Here is a 24,071-nt window from a genome sequence, read left to right on the forward strand (position 1 = left end):
ATTTTTTTTCTCCTGGTTACAGCACCTCTAGTTTTCTTGATAACAGGGAAATTGGGTTATGAAAGATTGCTACTTTGGTGAGTTGGTGAGACTGCCCAAATTGAGACAAATTGCTCTTCAACTCTTGCCATCTAATTTGCTAGGCCAAATCTGAGAGTTTAAGTTATTGTATGAGAAGGCCTCCTTTAATTGCTCCCTTAAATATAATTAGGAGCGTTACAAATAGATTTATTTTTAAGAATCACAAGTGTTGAGATGATGATTTTAGCTGGGGTTGTCCTTAGCCAGGAACCTTTCATTAGATCCAGAGTATATTTAGGGATCAGTCTAAATTCCCTTTTCCCAAGCCCATTCTCCACCCTCACCCTCTAAAAGGAAGAAGTGGAATCAGAAATTTGTGTCTTGTGTTTATGGGGAAATAGGAGAGAACTGACTCTTCTTATAAGCTAATTTACTTATGCTCATTTTATTTGGAGACAAGAGTAAATTAAACTGATCAGTTTTAAGGTATTTGTAGTACTAGATGGATAATTTTTTAGGGAGCTTTAGAAATATGGCTATTTGGAGCAGGAGAGAGGAGGAAAGTGGCTGGCTGAAAAGACAGCAGACAGGATGTAACTATTTCTAAACATAAGTTGAACAGTTATCAGCCCTGCCTTCTGTTATGATTCTGCTATGGTGAAGAGGACATCACAAAGGCAGTCACCCTGGACTGAAGTAGAATAAAACCACTGTGTTGTGGCCACTCCTTGGCCAATTCCCCATTTAGCTCATTCCTGCTGCTACCATAATAATGGATTGGACTATTTCAGTCCTAGAAGTTTGTGATTCTGAAACTTCAGATACAAAGTTTGTCCTGAGTTATAAGTGGCAACTGAACAGGTATTCTTATATATGCCATTCTATCAAGATATTTCTAGAAAGAAAAAGCACACTGGCAAATGAAATAATTAAGTAAAACACTTTGTAATAATAATTTTACTAAGATTTGCACTCTGGGTAAGCTTCAGACTTAGGAGACTTGGGAGAATAAGGGTTCTGAGCATCAAAGAACCTTCAGAACTAGGAAGGTATGTCATGGACACTTCTGATGACATTTACATTTTTTGTTTCTAGGTTGGATGGGATGAGAGAAGTTGGTAAAGTGGAGAAGACAAAGTAATTTTAGGGTAAAGAGATGACTATAAAAATTCTAGATTTCTTGTCTCTACCTTCCACCTCTATTGCTACTTCCTCCTTTTTCATAACTATGGATGAGATAGTTTTCTAACCCTCTGATTAGAAATCATTAGAATGACTCAAGTTTTACTGAAAAGTCTGGGGAAATTTTATGGTCCTGTTTTCAACGAATTGGGGGAAAAAAGTCTATATACAGATAACTTTCTAACAGGTAACCTTTTAGCCTTTGCAACTGTTCCTCAAAGGGAACTGATTAAACCAAAGATATTATCAGTAATGAAAAACCAGGGTTGGGTTGGTCCCAACCCTAACCTCTTTTTTTCTTGGTGGGTCAAATTGGCAGTGGCTAAACTGTAAATTTAAACTATTACATACTTTTTTTTTATTACATACTTTTAGGGGAAGGATAGTGCAAAGAGCAGCCTCAAGAACCTGGGAAGTGAGATTTCATTCATACCAGTCACTTTCATTGAAAGCCAATCTTTTTCCTTCATATTCCTTACTCCCTATGATTATATGCACAATAGGCACAACAGTAAGTGGCTCTGTTAACAGACAGACCTAAGCCAGCACAGGTTTGACCTGTCACATTCCCCAATCGTGGTCTCTTCAACTTGTCACTGATTCAGATGGGAGGCTCTAATTAGAGTTATCAGACTGCATGCCAACTTTAATGGTCAGACTCGGTATTCAACTCACCTCTCTTCAACTAATCACCATGAACCATCTCTATAACATGGTACTGAGTGGTGGTGGGCCTTTCAAATACTCATTGCCCTTCTTCATTGGACCTCTGAACCATTTGACCAGTTTGGGAGAGGGTCTGAGCCAGGATAATGCTTTTTCTGAGTACTGCTGAGAAAATTCTCTCCTATTTTCCCTTCTTCCTAATCTCCTAATTCTTCAGGTACACAGTTTGATTTTTAGAATGATAAACAGCAAGGAAGAGGAACAAAAGGTTCCCCTTGCACTGACAGTTAACATTGCACTTACAAAGATGATGGTATGCTAACTTCTGTCTTCTGTAGGTATGGTCCTTCAGTTTGGCTGCATAACAAAGTAGCCAGAGATTAGGGGATTAAGATTTAACCAAAGAAACCCTGGTCTGGGGACATTTCTACCTCTGGGCCCACACAGGAGAATGGCAACTTGGGCCCCATCATGGTAGGGTCACTACCTTTCACTAAGGGCCAGACTATGAATGTTAAGGTCATCCTAATTTGACCTCATTGATAAAACCAAAACAAAAATTTCAACAGCCTTCTAAGCCCCACTAGACTCAATGCCTGAATATATTATAATAACTGGGTCAAAAGTTAGAGCTAATAGTGGAATCTATAACTATCTTACTTGAATTATAATCTTGTGCTCTGTTATGATTGGAGGCTTTACTTTCAGGGTAACCTCTGAGGGTCTTTAATCACATTTTGGCCAGAGTGGGGAAAAGGGAGTGACTCAAACTGTAAGAGAAAGGGAAGAGGAAAGAAAAGAGGAAATGAAGACAAAATTTCCATTGTTTTGGTGACAGCTACCATAAATTGCCCTTTGCATCTTAAATGCCCATTTGTTCTTATAAAGAGCGGGTCTCTTTTTCTGGCCAGGGACAACTAAAGCATCCCCTTTATCCTTTAAGTAGGAGGGGAGATCTAATTAACACTCAGATCCATGACAGGCATCAGTGGCTAAGAAGAATAATGCTAAAGAGGAAATATTTGGCACTTTTGAAAAAAAACATGTATTTCTGCAATTGTTTTTTGCCTCCTTTAGGAACTCTGAAAGCATGGAATTGGACTAGATGAGTCCTCAAGGTTCTTCCAGCTTTAAATCTGTGAGTCTATGAGCCAAAGGGTTAAACCTTCTATTTGGTATAGAAAAAGGTTATAAACACTTCATGGGGGTGAGGTCAAGGAGGGAACATTGAAAAAAGTGGAGGGGACAGAAATGTGATGAGAATGACCTTAGCTTCTCTCTTCCAACTAGCTAATACTAGCCCAGCAGTTGCTAACAAATCTCCCAGTCATCTGACTTCCTGTGTCAAGAATGGGACACTGATACCATTTTCCAGAAGGAACACTGAGACAACTGTGGAAAGGGCAAGGAATCTGGAGCTGGAAATAGCCCCAGCTGGATAAGGACATGGAGCCACTTGTATTATCTGCATACCCTTACAGGGGACATGGCATGTAGCAGATGGGTTGTGCCCAGTGATTCTCAGCATAAGTTCTGACATTTAAAAATTATCAGATGCTCTATGAATTGCTGAAATAATTACACATGGAAAAAAGAGTGCCTGAACCCCTCCAGATTTGAACATCCCAAAGGGGCTCAGAACCCTCTGGAAATCTGGGTCAGAAAGAAATCTGAGCTATCTGAGCTAGGAGTCAGAAGGCTTGATTTGTAGTCCTGGCTTTGCAACTGACTAGACCTTATATGTTGGACAAGTCACATAAACCTTCTGAGCCTCAGTTTCTTTATCAGTAAAATAGGGCAAATAATACCTACCCTGCCCACCTTACAAGATGGTTGTGAAGATCAAATGAGAGAATGCATGTAAGGTGCTATATTATTTTGTTTCATCAGAAGCAACCATCCCTGGAGAAAATCCTGCTTGATGAAGGAGCTGGGAAAGAAAGTCCTCTGTTTTAATTGTAGCTCACTCTATGGCAGTGCTAAAGATGAAGGAGCTATTGATGAAGTCATGGGGAAGGGACACTTGGTTTCTTTCGGATGATTGATTCAAACTCCCACCTTTCCAAACAATTGTTGCCACCTTTGCTTTTCTTTTATCTCTCTCCCTTGGCTATCCCTCACCTCTTTACCACCCTAAAACCCAAAGCAATGTCAAGGTGTAACATAAGGTCAATTGTAGAACTTTAATCGACCTTAAACACCAGTCATTTTGCAGGTGAGAGAATAGAAACCCAGAGAGATGAAACCACTTGCCTAAGGTTGTATATATTGCAAATGGTTTGGCAAGAATTGGGGAATTATTTTAGTTCTATTTCCTGTTGACCTTATGCTCTTTCCCTAAACTTAGTGCTGTTTTCCTCCTCAAAATATCTTGTATTTACCTCTCTGACTCTGTGTTGTATCCACCCAGGAATATATATCCTTGAGGGCAGAGATAAGTCCATTAAGTAATATATATATATATATATAATAAACACAAAGCTGAGGCCCTCAAGGTTGACATGTTCCTCCCTTGTTCATTTTATTCCCAAGGAAACTCAGATTCACTGGGGTTGAGTGATTTGCTGAGGTTCCCTCAGGAACATCTGGGATTTGATCCCAGATTCTTTTGACTCTAAATCTGAAATTCTTTTTCACTGTACCCCTTTATACTTCATAAACTGTTTTTGTATCTTTGTACCTCCAGAGCTTTGCTGCCTTATAGATGCTAAACCATGTCAGTTGACTTAAATGGAAAATTGAATTAGGCAGGGCATTGATTTCCAGATTTCCTTCAGTGATAGGTAAAAGGTGAGCTCAGGGGTTTCCTATAGCATTGACTACCCCGAACTCACTAAAAGCTTCCTCTCCCAGTAAGAAGCAGGGCAAAGCATCATTTTGATATCAAACTGTGGCCAAGTTCAACAAACTTTTTGGATGGGAAAATAACCCATTATCTTCAATCACTGAGAAGAGTTTCTGTGAGAGGTAGCACACCCTAATGGGAAGAACATTGGATTTAGAATCAGCAAAAGCCCAGTTGGAATCTTGCCTCTGGGATTGACTGGTTTATGACCATAGGCAAAGTATTTAACTCCTCTCAGCCTCATTTTCCTCAAATATAAAATGGGAATAATAAAACCTCCTGCATCTACTTTTCAGGACTGTCTTGAAAATCTGAGAATGAATGGGAAGCAATTATCAAATCTTTTCTGCTGGTCTTAGTTTCCCATCCTTATACCTAATCTGTCTGTCTTCTCTTTTTTCTCTTCTTTAGACCCAACATTTTTTAGGAAACCAATTTGAACTTGGAATCTTGGGGAGAGGGAGGAGGAACTGCTGTGATTGTTCTCACTAAAAGTTAAAATTGCACTCACAATGATGCTGGCATGCTAGCTTCTGTCTTCAGTAGGGCTAGGCATGGTCCACTTTTGCTGCAGGATTAAAGTCAGAAGTTAGGGAATGGAGTCTGGGCTAAAGGTCCCAACACTAGGTGGAAGATACTGGGCTCATGAAATTTCACTTCTGTACTCTAGAAGAGCAATGAGAACTTGAGACTTTCTCCATCAGTATCATTGATAGAAACATGCCAAAGAAAGCAGTTATTTTCTGTTACTTCATCCAATCCCCCTATTGGCCCAAATCACAACTAATGACTTCCATCCCACAATCAGACCTTTTGTTACCATCTGTCAAAAAGACATTTTCTTGTTACCCATAAGCAGATGTAACTTGTACCAGATCTAATGGCCCAATTGTGGTATGTCTCTTATCAGACCATATGACCATAACTATCCTCCCCTTTATATTTTACAATGATTATTAAAACCTGATGAGATTAGATTAGATATTAAACCCCTGAAATGAGTTGTATCTAGCTTGGTATGCCCAGTGCCTTTTTTCATATCAAACTTAGGTAATCAGGTAAAAAAATGAAATGAGAAAATTCTTATCTAAAAGGCAGTTGTGACATAATACAAGTAGTACTGGACTTGCTGCCAGAAAATCGACTTTCAAATCATGATTCTTAGCTATATTAACTATTTTAGATTTCTGAGTCTTAAGGGGAAGGAGGTGGGTTAATAGACCTTCCCTATCTCCCAGAGTGATTGTAAGGATTGAATGAGATCATGTATATAAATTACTACAGAGAGAACCAACTGGACTTTAATCTCTATGGTCCTAGTCAGACCCTAGAGTCTAATCAATTCTGCCTTTAAATTCAAATGCATTGTTATTATGTTAAGGTCCCTGTAAATTTCAGCTAAGTGAACTTGTCATTGGAATCAATCCCCATATTCCTCAATCTATGAATAAGCCTTCTGTGCCAGCTCAAAATGCCCTTTTCTAGAAGTCATTAAGAAAGGATGAAGAGGATGAGTTTGAGGACTACAAATTTTTGCTATATATTGGGGATCCCAATGAAATTGCTCCAGGCTTCCTTCTGACTGAGGCCATGGACTGTGTATAAATCTATAACGGGGTTGTTAACACAGGCTGAAATATCTTCTCCTTTCCCAAAGGGAGCTTTGAGAGCTCCCTTTGTTTCTACACTTGGGTTTAGTTTTGGTTTATTTTTTTCCCTGACCAAACCTTGGTTTCATTACCCGAGTTCCTTTGAAGTTAGTTGATTTATCTAGGGTCACATAGACTTTGTATATGATAAAGAGCCAGGTATTCCTGACTCCAAGGTCAACTCTTGAGCCACTATACCTACCCCTTTATCCTAACTGATTGAAATCTTTCCAGGAAGCAAAGGACAAATTGTTTAAGTTAGTTCACAGACCACTAGATTTAATTGTCATCTTATTTAGCTCCCAAGTGCACTTAGATTTAGTTTTCTAGATGACTCAAAAGGAAATGGTGAGGTTAAGATTGGAAGGAGAGGATGGATTAGCTTAGGCAGCCATCATATTCCTTGTCTAAAAGACCTGAAATCATTCTATGTCTTCTAAAATTCTTGTTTAAAAAGACTAACTTTAATAAACTTTTCTGTTTTCTCATTTCTCCCACTAAAATGATATACAAACCATCCTCTTTCTTTATTTCTTTGACTTCAAGCACTAGATACCAGTACTTTTATCAGGGAAGATATCTTCCTTGGAGTCAATAGTAGAGCTCTCTTATTATTCTGCTGAGACTGAAATCATTACCACCTCCTTAGACATTTTCCAAACACTGAGCTATAAATCCAGTTCTAGGTTTCAAGCCCAGATCTTCCACTGGTTAGTCTTGATATCATGAGCAAGACACTAACTTTCTCTGAGTCAGTTTCCTATGAAGTAGGGATAATACCCACCCTGCCTACTTTCCTCCCAAGGTTGTTATAAGGATCTAATGAGATGGCAGATGAGAGAAATATAAAATATTATGTTTGTTGCATTATTGTCAGTGACATTTTTCTAGTGTAGTTGATTATCATCTTTCTGCTTTATGAGCTATAATGGGAAACCCCTTTAGCCCCTCAACTCTACCCATTTAAGTCCCCTTGAGCCAAAAATAGATAGGAGGATCACTGACTTCTATCCCCTCCTTGAAAGAGGGACTAAATGAGAAGGGGTAAATCATGATAGGGATAGAGATGAATACATGAATGTCTGGGTATGGGTCTTGGCTTAAGTTCCCCAAATCAAAAGTGGTTTTCAGATTATCCTTTTTTTTTTTTTTAAATATTACTTGTACTTCTCTTTTCTCCGTTCGTGCAGATGATTGAGAGCTGACTATTGTCCATACTATAACATGATTCATGTTTGTATGGCCATATAGAATGATAAAGATATTCATTCTACATTGTGTCAGTTAAAGGAAATACATTATTTCATTCATCTCTGCTTATGGATATCACCATCTGATTCAAATGCCAGTAGCTAGCATTGTCCCTGTGGACTAAGAAAGCACTAGATTTTGAGGCATTAAAGTGTACCATAAGTGTAACTAGGGGAACTACTCACGATTTGTCTCTCCTCCCAAGCCGTCTTGGAGGGCTTGACTGCCTCCGCCGGGGAGACAATGACTTTCCTCGACTTCTCTCCAGGGGAGGCGAGTGGGCACTTGTGGGTTTCAGGATCTAAGAGAAGGGAGGGAAAAATGTTATTTCCATTGAGAGGGTATCTCATATTGGGCCTTCTCGGCAAGCTCCAAGCATCCCATTACATTGGTTTTGGTAAAGAATGGGAGAATTGAGTTCTATTCCTTAGGATACATTGCTTCCACTAGTCATGCTGACTTTCTTCCACCATGCCCCCTTGCCCTTATACCTACCTTCATTCTCAAGTCCCTGGCATATTTCTCCAGCTCTTTCCTTAGGTCCGACCTCATCATCTTTGTGACATTGAGAACCAGTTGCTTCCACTCAATGGGCTGGAAGCTGTGGGGCTCATGAGGAACATACAGCCCAATCTTGACTTTTTTGACTGTGTGTAGGTATTTCTTGTAGGAGTCTTCAAAGTCAAAAATGAGGTCACTCAGAGTCCGAAAGGTCAGAGGTTTGTCCATTAAATCGGACCTCCGGCTCATGCCCAGTGAACCATAGCGGCCATTACAGTAGATCCCCAGTACAACATGATGGAAGTAATTTCCTGAGAATTGGGTTTTAAAGCTTATGGGGAATCGCTCAATGGATGGCTGCCCATTTGTTAGATATCTTAAATGGTCTGGATTAAGGAAGAGAATAATATTGAAAAATCATAGAACTATCAACTCTCAGGAAGGCAAAGAATCTGTAAGAAATCTCTCAGTCCATCTGTATGCATGAAGGGATTTTCCATATTTAGAGTTCTTAACATTGATCTCATCATAGGTTCTCACAAAAAAAAAAAATAATTAAAACCAAAATTCTGTTGAAACAGTTCAATCAAACAACTAAGTGATTGTTTACATTATGGGTCCCATAATGGAACCTTAAGAGTTTACCCAATCCATTTTCTTCATTGTATGATTGAGGAAACAGACACCCAGAATGGTAAGAGATTTGCTCACTCATATGTCATCAGTTAGTAGCATAGACAAGACTAGAACTCAGATTTCCCTACTCATGGTTCAGTGTCCCTTCTACTACCTAGGGTCATCTCTTACCTGTTTTCCAGTCCTTGGAACCTGCATAAGTTGCGACCAGTTTACCAGGTCTGACCTTCATCATGATGTTCTTTTTTCAAAGGGAGTTGGTTCTAGTGCATAGCCATGTCATTAGCCTACTCTTACCCAGAAAGGATTATACCAGCAGAGGAAATGAAAGCATCTTTTGTCCAGTCTTGTCCACTCAGCTAGCTGGGCAAAGACTCTCAGATGGATTAAACAAGGAAGCAGAGGAATGGACCTCTTGACCATTGTCCAATCATCATTTTAGAATTCCCTGGTGTCTTTAAAAGGGTTTGTTCTTTTGTTAGTTGGAAAGGTGCACCTGCTCCAAAGTGTCATTCAGATCAAAGTAGAACTATGTTGCCTAGAAGTTTAGGAGTCCACTTCAACTTTTCCAAAAAGGACACCCGAGTGCCTAGAAATCCCTTTCCCTTCCAGGCATGGACTGCCCTACTTAGATCTCACATCTATCAGGAAGAACACAGCTGCTGAAGATGATGCTTTTGACAGCAGCTGACATAATTTGGAATATAATAGGGAATCAAAGCTTTATGTGGCATGTGTAAATTTACACAGGGTGCAGCCACAGGACCAAAAAGAGATTAAGTAAAAAAACGGTTATGCTACAATAACCTGACCTATGATTTCAATCCAAAAAAAAAAAAAACCCAAGGAAACAAATTGCCTAGCTTTCAGATATAGAAAAGTTCAATAATACAACTCAACTAGGTAGAGCTTTCAGCTTTATAAAGTGCTTTCCACCTCATACCCCTGTTAGGAAATAATGGTGGGTGTCTCCTTCTTAAAAATGAGGACACTGAGATTAAATGACTCCCTGATCATACAACACAGCTTAGAAGGTGACTGGTAAAAGTTAATAATAGAACTATTTAAAGAACTCTAGGCTGCTGAGGAAACAAAGGCAGATTCTTAAGCCTTTTCTTCACTCCTGATGTCTCCAACTGGAAACAAGATTATGAAGGCTTATCAAAGGGCAAGGAGAAAAGAGAAGGGTCTTGTAACCAGAACCTTTGATGTCTTTGTCCAAGAGTTAATTTCCCTTGAGCCTGGCTGCTGACAGAAGCCTAAATGTTTTCTGAGTTATAAGTTTATGAAACCTAGGAGCAACTTATTGTTTTTCGACCCTGTGCATGTATGTGGGTATATATGTTCCTCTCCTGAAAGTCCCAACGTGTTGATCATATTTCCAAGAAACTCCAGAGACTTTAGTGACCAAATACATAATTTCAGCATAATGTATCAGAAACACATCTATTGTGTGAAACAAGGCGTACTTTTATCTGGATTCATCAGCCTGGAAATCCAGGGTTGGCTACAAAGTTCAGTAAATGAAGTAGATCTCATGTTCTCCCTCACTCCCCAATTGTTTACACCCATTAATCTTGCATGAGGCTGTGCTAAGCAGCTGTAGTTGTCCCCACTGCACAAAAGGGTAAGGTCCCAAGCCATCTGCTGCTGCCTTCTCAGGTCCAAGTTTATCTCTACTGCCTGGCTGCTGTCTTCTTCAGCCATGTAAGAGCTGTCTTTTTATTTCTTTTAAGAGGGAAGAGATAGGAGCAAGAGAGTCTGTCTCTTGTTTTGCTTTTTTTTTTTTTTTTTTCCTATTAGAATGATCTTCATATTGGCAAGGAAAGAACAAAAATGTTAAAAACAGAGTTGAAACCATTATAGCCCGTTCCACCTTTCCTTTCAGGCTTATTATACATTACTTAAAACTATTATATAGTCAAGTTAGACTGTCCCTTATATATGACATTCTGGTAATTATTTCCCAGACTATGTACTAGTTGTCTCCCATCCCATCCCTACACTATTTTCTGTCTTCACATCTTCCTCTTAAAATTCCTACTTTCCTTCAAAGCCGAGTTCAAATGTTACCCTGATTCCCTTGATTGCTAATGCCTCCCCCAAACTATTTACCTAGTATTTACTTTCTATTTGGCATCTACTTAAATAGGTACTCTTTTCTCCCATAAAAGGAGATGAGTTCTTTGAGAGATTCATATTGTCTTTGCAGCCCCAGGATCTAACACAATACTTAACACCACAAGCCAAGCATTTAATAAATACTTAATTGGTTTATGAACCTAGAAGAATTTTATCACAGACCAGAAAAAGAATTGCTGGATATGATTGTTGAGCTATATTTGAAGATTGGTGAAAAAGGATAGCGAAAAATATTAGAGGTGCTTTTGGGCTGGATAAAAGGGCAAATAATTCTGTGTTCAAAAAAGAGGTGGAAGGGAGGGGAAGAGAAGACAAGCTAAATTAGATCACAAAGCTTGACTTAGAATACTGGCAAAGTTGGCTGCATGGAGAGAGAATAAATAGGCATGAATTCCGTCCCTATCTTACTGTCAGATATTAATATTAATTTCTCTAATCATATTTAAGAATTCTTATTTGGCAATAAGATTTTCAGAGTAACCCTATCTAAGGGGACAAAAATGGGACAGACAAAAATATGGAGATATATATCCATTTAAAGGACCAAAAGCTGGAAGGAGCTTTAGAGATAATATAGCCTTACCATCTCTTTTTACAACTGAGGCCTCAAAAAGTGACATGACTGCCCAAAGTCATATGGGTAGCAAGAAGCCAAGCCAAGACTTGAAGCCAGGTCTTTTCACACCCAGATTCATATCCAGTGTTCTTTCTCCTGAATGTCAAGAGATATCATTGAATAATGGAACCAACAGGGAATTTAGGGTCAGAAGATCTGGATTTGAATCCCAGCACAATTAGTGCCTGCATGATCTTGGACAAGTTATTAAAATTGGCCTCTATTCTCATATTTATAAAATGAGAAGGTCAGACAAGATGGCTTCCAAGTTCCTTTCCAACTCAAAATCTATCATCTGATAGAAAATTCAAACATTTACACACAGAGCCAATCTACCCCTCCCTCCCCCAGTTTTATTATAAAATCCTTGAAAGCAAGGACTATTATATTTTATGTTATTGTCCTTACTAACATGATGCTTTGCACACAGCAGATGATTAATAAGTATTCTCTCAGTTGAAGCAGATTTACATAAAAACTGCATCTGATTTATCCAAGGCTGGGTCATTTCCAAATGCTTCATATCCATATAATGGTCATCTTTTTTTTTTTCCTTTTCCTCTAAATGATTCTTTATATCTTGCTCCATCATATTAGTAATATATCGTATTGAGATAGTGCTTTAAAATTTACAGAAGGTTTTGTTTGCAACATCCTTGTGAAATAAGGAAGGTAAATATAATTTTTCCTATTTTGCAGATGAAGAAACTGAGGCTTAGAGAGACTGACTAACTCACCCATGATCACATTGCTAATAAGTTGCAGAGATGAGGCTATGGCTCAAGTCTCCTTGTATTCTGTAAGTCCAATGCCTTTTGTCCTCCCTCTTCTACAATGAGATACCTCTTTATTCCTTCCCCAGATGTCTGCCATAAAAGACGGAAGTTTTGATTTTACATTACTTCTCTTCTGAGCCAAGACTAGAGTTTATTCTCTATTACAAGAAAACCAAGAAGACTGCAAAAAGTGGTAAATGGAAAGACCATGGGGAGTCTTAACTGAATAGCTTGTGTCCTAATCACCATGAACCAAGCACATAGGTCATGGGAGATTCATAAGAATTGGGAGCCATGAGAGAGAGGCAAGAAAGCACTGGTGTGCAATTAAACTCATATGGAAACTGTATAAGACTTCATGTCGACTTAATTTTAAAATGTAGTGTTATCTTGTATAAATATGTATATCTATATTGGACTTAACATATATTTTAACAAATTTAACATGTATTAGACTACCTGCCATCTAGGGGAGGGGGTCAGGGGAAGGAAGGGAAAATTTGGAACAGAAAGTTTTGCAAGGGTCAATGTTGAAAAATTACCAATGCATATGTTTTGTAAATAAAAAGCTTTAATAAATTTTTTTAAATGACAGTAAAAAAAAATGTAATGTTATCTATCCTTTACTGTTTATTTTGTTAAATATTTCCCAATTAAATTTTTATATGGGTCAGGCCACATTCGGAAGTGTTGCAAATAATATGGGGCAGTATGTTTGGCAGCTCTTTTGTAGTGGTTATAATGTTGAATTTATAATTAGGAAGCCTTGAGTTCAAATCTTCTGTCTGACATTTACTTGCCATGTTACCTTGTGCAAGATTATTTAACCTCTCTGTGCCTCTGTGTAAAATGAAGGGATTGGATTCAAAATGGCCTTTGAGACTTCTAGCTCTAAATCTATGGTCCTATGATTTCTCATTAGCCCAAGAACAGAGTCCTACTCTCTATAAGCTTCTTGAAACTTGTCTCCTGGAAAAAAAAAAAAAGTTACTGTCCTGACATATAGGGAGGGATTCAGTCTGTGCCTCTGGGAGATCTGAGTGCTATGGAGGAGACAGCCACTCTCCTAAAAGCTGTAAAAAGAAATCTTAAAATCTGGGGAGAAGATCATAAACCATTTCTGAGACAGTTGGTACAACAGGTTAGGGCTGGCACACCATCCTTAGAGACAGAAACCTGGGACTGAATCCCAGAAACCACTTGGAAGCTTCCTATTTTAACTAATTACTTTTGCTAACTAGGTGCTAAAGTCTGTTTCTAAATTGTTGAGGCATTACAAATACTGTCACCCTCTAACTTCAGCACCTTGAGGCAAAGTTCTGCTCATTGCTCCCTAGTTATGGCTCTGCCTTGTAGTATGAGGAGAAAGACACAGCAGCTTGCACTATGAGGGCTTCCAGTCCAATGGCAAGGAAAGCATGACTTCTTCCTCCCTCTGCCCCACACTCCCTCATGAGACTTTCATTAATGATGTCCTACAAATATATGCTACCCCATATGACTAGAAAATTAGTTATCCTTTCCACATTGTAACTTTCCTTATTGTAGGTTTGCTATAACATAGGTCAGCATAAGAATTGAAATGGGAATTTTGGGGGAGTTTTGTGGACGTTGCAGATGACATATGAAGACCAGCAGATGACTCAGAAAATGTTCAGAAACTCAAAAACAGATAAAATATCTGTATAGTATTGTATATTATATTTTATCTTCTAATACCATAATAATTCAGACTTCTTGGGTATGAAGGGAGGGCCAAAAAATTTTACATGAATTTTCCAGATTATGGGGGTGGGGACAACTGTGCCCCTATCCCCTGTGATGTGGAAGGGATAACTTTACATTGATTACTGGCCCAAGCACTGGCCTAGATGATGAAGGATACTAATGGAAATAGCTCAGGAGACTAAAGTCAAGAAAAACATTAGAAAAATTTAACACTCACCTCCAAGGGATGGGGACAGGGAGGGCATTTCTGAGAACCGAATGAACTGATACATCTTTGCCTATGAAAGCATTTGTTAACTATGAAACACCATGCAAGTATAATACACTACATTATAATAACTGTTGCAAGGATTGTTCTATACCATTCAGCACGCCCATTGGCACATGATACATTTAAGTTATTTTATTTTATTTTTTGTTCCCGTGTTTGATGCCAGCATCTTTGGAGTTTGCTTTTTCTTGGTCTTTTTTTCTATAGGTATACAAATGAAAGGATACATGCCCAGGATTACAGCTTCAAGACATTTGATAGGTAAAGATTCTCGAGTCATTTCTTTTGCTGTTTCCATCAACCTGTAGTGAAAAGAACCACAAAGGATCACAATATTCATTGCTTTAGCCAGACACTATGTCCTGGGTGGGGAGTCCTGCACTAGGAAGAGGGCTGTATACAAAGGGACAAAGACAGTTGTTTCCAAACTGCATACTTAACTTCATAGGAGTGTGCCTAGATATTTTTGAATCTGTATGTATCCTTAGCTCTTGCATTTAGCACTCCTAGATTTTATCCCTCCTGAACACGCTATAGTCAGTAAGTTTTCTCAAGGACTTGCAAAGGAGCAATGGAAAGCTCCAAATAAATCCATGAATATTCTTTAAAAGCTCCAAGCCCTCCCAAAGTAGCCCCACCACTGCCTCATTCTTGGGCTGTGATCATGAACACAGTGGCTTTGAGGTCTGAGTTGGAAGGGACCTTAGAGACCATCTCACCCAAACCCCTCATTTTAAAGCAGAGGAAATTCAGTCCCAGACAGTTACCCACACTCTAAGGTGCCTACCTTACAGTCTGGCAGATATCAGCATGGTTGAGTACAATGAAGACTGGTTGACTGCTTTAGAGAAAGAAAAAGGAGGGATGACCAGAGGTTGGAGATAGCACTTACCCACTTAGTGGTCTCATTTTTCGAATTTCAAAGAACTGTGTCCCTGTGTGATTGTATCTGTGTGGAATCAATAATGGGAAAATAACAGCAAACCCCCAAAATTCCAACCCAAAGAAGAAAACACATCTTTCATCTCAACAAGGAAGACTATGCATTCTCCCACTACAAGAGAATAAGATAAACTGGGAAAGGGGGTTGATGCTCTTTAGAGTTGTCCAGTGGCTTCCAGTAGCCCCAGTCCTGACTTGGAGATCCTACATGATTGTAAAATCATGTCAGGATTTAGTTAGGACAACTCCCCGTAAGCCACATCTGAACTGCTCTGAGTTAGTGTTTCCACTAGCTTCACACTTGGCACTAATTCCAAATCTAAGAAAATGCCTGAACCCTTTGGGGGTACCATTCTTTTGGTCTTTCTTTGTATCCCCAGCACTTAGTACAGCACCTAACCCTTAGTAAATGCTTGTTGATTAATTGGCTAGTTACCTTGGTTACCCTAGGCAGTGAAAGACTGGCAGAATTATTCTGAAGAAAACAAATGTTCCTGGCTGTGAGCTTATTGAGACTGGACCCTGTTCTTTCTCTCTCAATAAACATAAGAAATCATTTGTGTTTTTCCTTTCTGCCAAAAAAGTCAAGAACAAGATGTGAGCCTACCGAGAAAACATTAATTACAAGCACCTTGTGTTGGTTAGACTACAGCTGACTGTATTCAGTCCCGGGCACCATATTTAGGAATGGTCTTTCTGAGCTTGAGAGAATCCAGAGGAAGATTCTCACGATAGAGAAGGACCTCAATCTCACACCATCACAAGGACTATTAAAGATAATTAGGGAAATTTAGTTGGAGAAAAGAAGATTTAGAGAGGTATATACGACTGTTGTTTTCAAGTATTTGAAGAGCTATTGTGGGGGGAAAGGATTCACCTCATTACAAAATGATCCTAAAAGACAAAACTTACTAAAACCTTTTTCTTTAAAAAACCCCCAAAGTAGAAATTGTTGGGAGGAAAATTTAGAATTGAAACATATGAAAACTTCCTCACAATTACAATTATTAGGGATAGGAATAGAAGATAGTAGAGTTCTCCTCACTGGAGGTCTTTAACTAAAGACCAAATGCTGCGGGCAAAAACAAAGGGCACATTGTGGAGGATAGTCCTGATTGTTTAAATATTGAGAGGCAGTTTGGCTAATAAGAATAAGCCCTAGGCTTGGAGACAGCGGACCTGAGTTCAAACTCCATATTTTACTACTATATAACATTGGACAAATCCTTTAGGCACTCTAGACTTCAGTTTCTTCACCTGAAAAATGCTAAAGTTGGATTAGACCATCTCTAAGATTTGTTTCTGATTACAAATCAATGATCTAATTCTATGAGATGGCCTCTAAGGTCCTTTTCAATTCTTTTATTATTCTTTTTTTGCTGAGACATATTTATGAAAGCTAGTGTTTTTCTATACTAATGGCACCAGGAGCTGCTGAGAGTCCTGGAAGTTCTTAATAGTAGGAAACTCTCTGGAAGTTCTTAACAGTAGGAAAGTCTCCTGAAGACAATGAGGGAGTTAGCCATCAGGAATCCATTAAGTTGCTGCTTATTCATGTTCTGCAGTCAGTCAACTATCACTTGTTAAATACCTACTGTGCCAGGTACTGAGTTAAGCACTGGACCCCATTAGCACATGCTATGAAAAATTGAGGCAGTGCTTTTAGATGGGGCTTTGGCTACATATGTCATACAATAAAGAGATTTCTATCCTATTATCGAATTATCATTGTGATGCTGTTTGAGTGGTCTAGATTCCTGGTGGTCTAGAGGTCAATGGCTATAAGAGAGTTGTTAAGAAACCCCTTTAAATTGGCCGCAGGTTTTAGGAGTGAAAGAATTCACTCATTCCCAAATATTAGTTGCAAAATGAAAGTTTATTGTTAGATAGAAATCAATTTAACCAGAGACTGACTCCTACAGTTGCAGATCTATGGAAAATGGAGTTTTGCACTGAGAATGCAATTCTCAGTGGACAAAATGTCCTGGCAGCAAAGGGAGCTGCCAAGGTCCATCTGCAAAAGACCTTCATTGATGGAAGCTTATTATATTGAGTGTTTGGTGGGGGTTGGAACAGCCCTGAGCAGATCAGAACCAGTGGGGGTTGGGGCAACCCAAGCAAGTCAGACCTAGTAGGGGCTGGGACAGCCCAAGTTGGCTCAGACCCTGTGGCGACTGGGACAGCCCAGATCTCCTACTGGAATTCAAAGGGATGCTTTTTGACCAGGATTTGTAATTGAATCAAAGGCTCTGGCATCCCGGAAAGACAACTCATCTAGGGAGGATATGTCTTAGCCAGGAGGGGCTGAGAATCTGTGAGGGATCACAGATCAATAGGAAATACAGTTTCTTAAAGAAACCCCAACCTGCTTCAATTGTATCCATCATTCAGCACTGTTAAATGAGATAAGATTTCTTTAAAGCTAAGAATTCTAAAAAAAACTATCTGAGAACATTTAATTCTCTATATAATATAAGGTTTCAGCTTCACGATCTCTAAGGTCCCTTCCACTGCTAAATAAATTATCTTATTATCTAAGATAAAGAAAATAAATTCTAAATACACTATCTGCACCACCCTAGGCAAGGCATTTAACTTCAGTGCCTCAGACAACTCTCTGGAACACTTAAGTTTCAGAACAGGTGTTAATTTAACAGGAGAATTTCTTTAGTAAAAAGATCCACAGACAGAACCACAAAATAAAAATTACAGGTGAACTGAGCTTCAAGGAAATTCAATTTATAAAAACAAATTGAAGAGATTTGGATTATAAAAGAAATCTTCACTTTACTGAAGATTGATTTGATAGCAGGCTTTGCAAGGCAATTAAAAGATATTTTAGTATGCAAAAATCCCAGTCCACAAATCTCTTTCCAAGAAGTATAAATAAAGCAAGGCACACTCCCACCTTAGATCCTTTTCTTCTTTCATCAAAAGTCTTTGTTTAGGGAAAAGTCACCCAGTATCCATTTGAGCTCAAAGCCCTCACCCCTGAATAAAATCTGGGTAGCCTTCCCTCCCCAGTTTAAGGTTTGAAAAAGGCTCTGCTTAATACTATCAAATGTGGCACCTTGCTTTCCAAGAATTACATTTCACCAACATTATTATGGTTACAAAGTATGTGTGCATCTTATAAGATCCTTATATCAACCCTGTGATCTAGATAATTTAAGTATTATTATTCCCTTCCCCTCTGGGGAGGTCCTAGCATGGAAACTTCCTCCGTCGATGCAGATTAGCCAATTGTAATTTACTGGTTTTAGTACTTGCAAAAAGCACCGAGAAGTGCTTATCCCCTTACTCAGCAGGCTCCCAGTCCATATTAATAAGGATATTGTAGAGTCTTCATGTAATTGTGGATCTAGCAATGAAAAGCACTGATTCATGGACAGCCTGTTCCATTTCTGGACATTTTTAATTGTTAGGAAGCTCTTCCTGATACCAAAGCAACATCTGCCTCTCACTGATTCCCATTCATTAGTTCTATTTCTCCTCTAGATCCAATCAAAATAAGTAGTCCTTTTTCCATAGAAGAGCCCTTCAAATAACTGAAGACAAATATTTTGTGTTTTCATATGCCTGCTCTTCCCAAAGCCAAATTCCTTCAATTAATCTTCCTAAAGCAAATTTCAGGTCCTTTTATGATCATGTCCTTTCTCTGGACACACTCCAAAAATGTGGCACAATGCTGACATAATATCCCATATACAATCTGACAAGTATAGATAGAGTTCAGTGAGCACTCTGATTTTATCATTACAGAACCATAATGACAGTAATTTTTCTGGTTTCTATAGCACCTGGACTTGAAATTAATTATTTAAAAACACATTTTTTCCCCACATAAAATGCTGTTGATATAGGTCTCCCCAATTCTACAATTCTGTATTTGGTTTATTGAACCTAAGTGCAGGAAGTTTGGGGGCAGGGAGGTGGTGCAGTGGATAGTACTGAATTGGACTGGACTGGAATCACAATGATTCAACTTCCTGAGTTCAAATCCAGTCTCAGACACTCACCAACTGTGCAACTCTGGAAATCATTTAATCTCTGCCTTAATCCACTAGAGAAGAAAATGGTGACCCATGACAGTATCTTTGCCAAGAAAATACTATATGGGGTCACAAAAAGTGGACTGGACTGAAGAACAGAACAAGAATATCAAACTGGTAAAATTTTGAGTACAGACTTGGTTAGAGTCTGTATAGATGATATCATAGGTCAGTTAAATTTTTTATTTTATCAGAAGTTTGGCCAGCAAGCGATAGTTATATTTTGGCCATAGCAACTAACAAAACTGCCTACACAGATGTTAGAAAAATCTAGAATATCAACAGGGATAATAGTAGGAGCTCGCATTTATATAAGCACTTTAGGATTTGCAAAGCTCTTTACAAATATTGTCTCATTTGACATTACAACAATCCAGGGAGGTAGAGGCACTATTATTAGGTAGGTGCTATTATTATACTATTTTACAGGTAAGGAAATTGAGGCAGAGATGAAGTTGCAATTGGCTGAAGCTGGATTTGAATTTAGGTGTTCCTGAACACAGGACCAGTGCTCTAACCACTGTACCACCTATCTTTTTCAAGTACTGAAGTTACAACTTTCACCTAATTAAATATGGTCCACTCTTCCAGTCTCTTGAGATCTTTTTGGTTCCTGTTTCTATCACCTGACACATTAGCCATCAGTCCAAACATTTTGTCATCTCCAAACTTCACAAGCACATGACCTATGCCAATATCCAAATCACCAATGAAATGAAAAGCCCAGGGCCAAGGAAAGATCATTAGAGCACTCTACTAGAGACTATCCCTAGGCTGATCCCTTGAATCACCATTCTTTGCATATGGTTAGTTCTGAATTGACCTAGATCTTATCTGACTACATCTCCCCAAGAGACAGACTACATGTCAACTTCCTAATGTAGGCATCTGAAGGACAGAGATGATCAAAATTTATATCTGACACTAAATACCTGCCATTCTAGGCTAATTTTCCCCAATCCAGAAGACCCTCAAACTATAGAACTCCAGCTCCCTTTATTCAGAGTTATCCATATCCTAAAGCAGAAGTCAAGTTAACCCCTTCTATAACTCTGAAGGCCAAAGGAGGGGCTAAATAATAAATGCTAGAAGCTATTGGCAGACTTAGAACAAAAGCAGAAGTTGAGAAAAGGGGAGATGAAGAAGAAAATCATGAATAAATACTTGGTTTCAATTATATTCTCCTTAAGTTTCAGTGGATCCCGTGAGAGGATGCATGAGACTTTCTTGGCTGGCTTCACCAGGTTCCATGAAACTCTTCTTGAATGATCAGACAACCTTTCCCCCACTTCTCTTATCTCCTTACTCAGGAGGCTCCAGGTCCAAGTTCATAAGGATACTGTAGAGTCTTCATGTAATTCTGGATCGCATGAAGCCATTCTGGGATTGACATGGATACCCTGTAGTTTGGAACTGGGGGCACTGAAGGCTGCAGAAAAGGAAAAAAATACAAAGCAAAAGATAGGAAAAAAATTATACCAAAGGACAACTCTCAGGCAAGAATTAGAAACCAGGAACTTGTGAAAGGTGAGAGAAGACCATTGCTGTGTTCTCTATTTCACCAAATAAGACTCAGGACTAGAGGTTATAAAGAATAAGAGAGGGGTGTAGCATGGGAGCCAAGATGGAAAGCTTGTGATGATGTGCGCTTGGGGGAGCCAGTTGAATAGATGTCAATAAAATCCACAGATGGATTTGGTCCAGTGCCTCTGGAGGGAGTACATTTCATCTTCAGATCAAGGAAAGATCCCAGACTCAGAGTTAGGAGCATGTAGGAGTATTGGACTTCCCCAATAGCAAACTAAAGTACATACCTACACAGTAAAGTCCCAAGGCAAGATTTCCCAGGACTTGGTTTATCTCTGATCCCCATCCCAAAAGGGGAAAAGTTCTCCATAGGCCTGCTCAAGCCCTACTTCCTCCATGAAGCCCATCTATTTTAATCAATCAATAAGCATTTATTAATCACTTACTATTTTACAACTCATATCAGTCCTCAGCATTTTTATTATATTTGTTGTCCTCAATATTCCATCTAACACCAGATTCCACGTTTATCTGATCATAGAACTAGAAAAGTTCTTAAAGGACACCTATTCCCACTTAACTTTTTACAGCCAGAGAAACTGAGGCCCAGAGATGCTGAATACCTTGCCTAAGGTGATTGTCAGGTGAGATTTAGATCCAGGTTGTCTGACTTCAGAGCTAGCATTCTTTCCACTCTACCCCCCATTGCTTTGTCTTTGTTTTCTGACTACTTGGTATGCATTAATGCCCTCTCCTAATAAGACTGTGAAATTCTTGAGGGCATGGACCATGCCTTACAATTTTGTTTCTATCTCCCAGAGCACCTAGAGAAGGGACAGGACTGAGCCATCCGTTAGCAACTGGAGGCTGCTGGGGAAGGTCTCCCTCCTCTTAAGTCATCCATCATCTTTTTGTTCTCTCATTCCAACAGAAGTTAAAAAGGGTAGGAAAGTCCCTTTGGCTTCCCCTTCCATCTTATCATTCTGCCCTATCTGCCTATCCTCAGATCTCCATTTCTTTGCCAGCCTGTATTTATTGAGTGTCTACCATTTACATAGTCCCTATCCCAGGAAGCATGGGGAATAAGTTCAGGAGAAGATAAAGTCTTCAGGGAATCTGAAATATAACCAGGGAGACAGGACATCCCCATACTCCCCCCCCCCCAAATCCTATTCAGTCCAGTTCAGTTTGATGTAATTAACAGTCCAATATTCAGCAAAGCCTATATATGTATAGAACATAACAAGCAGCAAGATGAGGTCACTAACCCCAAATATGCCTGGAGGCAAGGAATGTCAGATAGAAAGAAGCTTAAAATCTTCCAGTTCTATATTCTTTTGGGCAGTCTGCAACACTCAACTGCAAACCTCCTGGCTAGGCAGGAATATCTTTTGTGGTAAACCTGAAGCACCTGATAAAAGCTCAAATGAATGCTGACTGTGATGTTGCTTGAGCACAATGGAACTGGCTGATTTCTGTGTGGGCAGGGAGGGAAAGAGAGAGAGAAAGAGAGAAGGGGGATGAGAGAGAGAGAGGGAGGGGGGAAGGAAGGGAGAGAGGAAAGGAGGGAGACAAAAGAGAAAAATGAGAAAGGAAGAAAGAAAGAAAAGAAGAGAGGAAAAAACTCAGTAAAAGCAAAAGGCATAAGATACTTTCCTCAGAGAGAAGCCACAATGAGAATAAAGTCTTTAGAGGATTCAATCCATAAAAACAGGAATAGGGCTAAAGACAGAACCTTTGATTTTATCGATATAAGAAAGCTTCCTCTACATGTGCATGTCAGCACCTTCTCTGCAATGTATATCGATAAAGAGTTGTTTAGACTATTGAGAGGTTCAGTAACTTGACCAGAATCACATAATCAGATGTATCAGAGCTACAACTTGACCGCAGACCTTCCTGGCTTTCTAGCTATTGTCAGGGTGCCTTTCCTCAAAGAAGGTAGAGATACAAAATTCCCATTTTTGAGTGAAACTGAGGGATAAGTAAGAACATAACTAACAGTTTTAATGTCTGAGGCAGCTACTAAGAAAACTGCCTCAGATCAGCTTTACAAGACAAATGTAATAGGGGAAAGGGCATCATCTTGGGTTGGAAGTAAGGGGCATAGAGACCCCTCTTGTACATAGAGGAGAGCTAGGTCTATCTGTAGTAAGATATCTGCCAATTTCCTATTTTAGCTAATATTTCTTGCTAACTGGTACAATGGAATATTCTGCCATTTACAAATTAACCTTTACCACAATTAACCTTTCTGAGCTTCACTTTACTCATTGGTAAAATGATGGGGCTAGACTTGATAACCTCTGAAATTCCTTCCAATTGCTACTCCATGAACCTAAATGCAATTATTTCTATATTAGTGGGGTTTCGCTATTGACTGAACTCTTAATTTTAGTGCTCTGGGATAAAGCCCTAATGGCCCCTCCCTAGTTCTGATTCTAAGAATAAAGCTCCTCTTGGAGTGACTCAGAGGTATCACTAGTAACAGATACTTTACTGTTACTTAAACAGATACCTTAAAAGTCCATATGGCTAAGTCCGGTTCCCAGGCCACAGAATCATGGGGTCATTCCCTCTTTGCCCAAAAGTCTCTAAACTCAAGGGGACAAAAGAACAAAACATTCATGCCTCCCAAGCTGATCTGGCATGTCTTTGTCCCCTTCCTGATTTTTACAAGTGATTCTTTTTAAACCATCTAATCCTTAGGCAAAATGTGAAAATAGATGAATTCTAGGGCTGAAGCCACAGTGAGTCTCCTCCAGGACTGATTCATTATTTATTCTCTTAGGAGGAGCAAGTGGTATAGTAGAAATTAGTTTACATTCTTTCTAACTTGAATTAGATATATGACTTGGGCAATTCAACAAGTATTTATTAAGCACCTACTATGTTCCAAGCCCTCTAGTGGCCACTTAACTTACCCATTAAATTTAAGTGATAGAATGAGTTAAAGGAACTAGTACTGTTAGAAGAAAAGATTCAAGGGAAACATGATAAGCATCCTCAAGTATGTGAAAAGCTGTCCCAAGGGAAAAGGAATAAACTTTTTTTGAACCCAGAAAGCACTATGAGAAGTAATGGTTGAAAATTGTAAAGAGGTAAATTTATATTAAATGTGATGAAAAAAACTCTCTAACAAATGGAGCCATCAGAAAATTGAATGGACTGTTTTCGATTCACTTAACCTCTAGTATAACAATTCTTGTACTATCCACTCCATAGAGAACCTGTTGGATGGATTGGATTGAAAACAGATTGGAGTG

At 39.0% G+C, this 24,071-nt stretch overlaps 2 protein-coding genes across 10 annotated transcripts in view; one reads left to right on the top strand and one right to left on the bottom strand.

Moving 5' to 3' along the window:
- ANGEL2 (angel homolog 2) overlaps nucleotides 1-12,890 on the top strand; it is a 45,454-nt gene extending 32,564 nt beyond the window's left edge. For 4 of the 5 annotated variants that reach the window (XM_051998402.1, XM_051998408.1, XM_051998409.1 and 1 more), the window contains one exon: nucleotides 12,372-12,890. The gene's annotated coding sequence lies outside the window, so the exon portion shown is untranslated. Of the gene's footprint in view, nucleotides 1-12,208 lie in introns of all 5 variants that reach the window. The other variant, XM_051998404.1, reaches the window with a different exon arrangement.
- The window catches only part of VASH2 (vasohibin 2), a 48,632-nt gene that overhangs the window by 6,546 nt on the left and 18,015 nt on the right, over nucleotides 1-24,071 (bottom strand). For 2 of the 5 annotated variants that reach the window (XR_007953701.1, XR_007953704.1), the window contains exons 3-10: nucleotides 20,619-20,707; nucleotides 15,177-15,233; nucleotides 14,512-14,586; nucleotides 8,110-8,491; nucleotides 7,800-7,915; nucleotides 5,226-5,282; nucleotides 3,682-3,799; nucleotides 2,173-2,639 (exon numbers count right to left, since the gene is read on the bottom strand). Coding sequence is in view for 1 of the 5 variants with exons in the window: in XM_051998410.1 (XP_051854370.1) it covers nucleotides 5,226-5,282; nucleotides 7,800-7,915; nucleotides 8,110-8,491; nucleotides 14,512-14,586; nucleotides 15,177-15,233; nucleotides 20,619-20,707 (776 nt within the window). In the remaining 4 variants the exon portion in view is untranslated. The remainder of the gene's footprint in view (nucleotides 1-2,172; nucleotides 2,640-3,681; nucleotides 3,800-5,225; nucleotides 5,283-7,799; nucleotides 7,916-8,109; nucleotides 8,492-14,511; nucleotides 14,587-15,176; nucleotides 15,234-20,618; nucleotides 20,708-24,071) is intronic. The other 3 variants (XR_007953702.1, XR_007953703.1, XM_051998410.1) reach the window with 3 other exon arrangements.

The sequence above is a fragment of the Antechinus flavipes genome, chromosome 4, assembly GCF_016432865.1.
Source record: "Antechinus flavipes isolate AdamAnt ecotype Samford, QLD, Australia chromosome 4, AdamAnt_v2, whole genome shotgun sequence".
Lineage (NCBI taxonomy): Eukaryota > Metazoa > Chordata > Mammalia > Dasyuromorphia > Dasyuridae > Antechinus > Antechinus flavipes.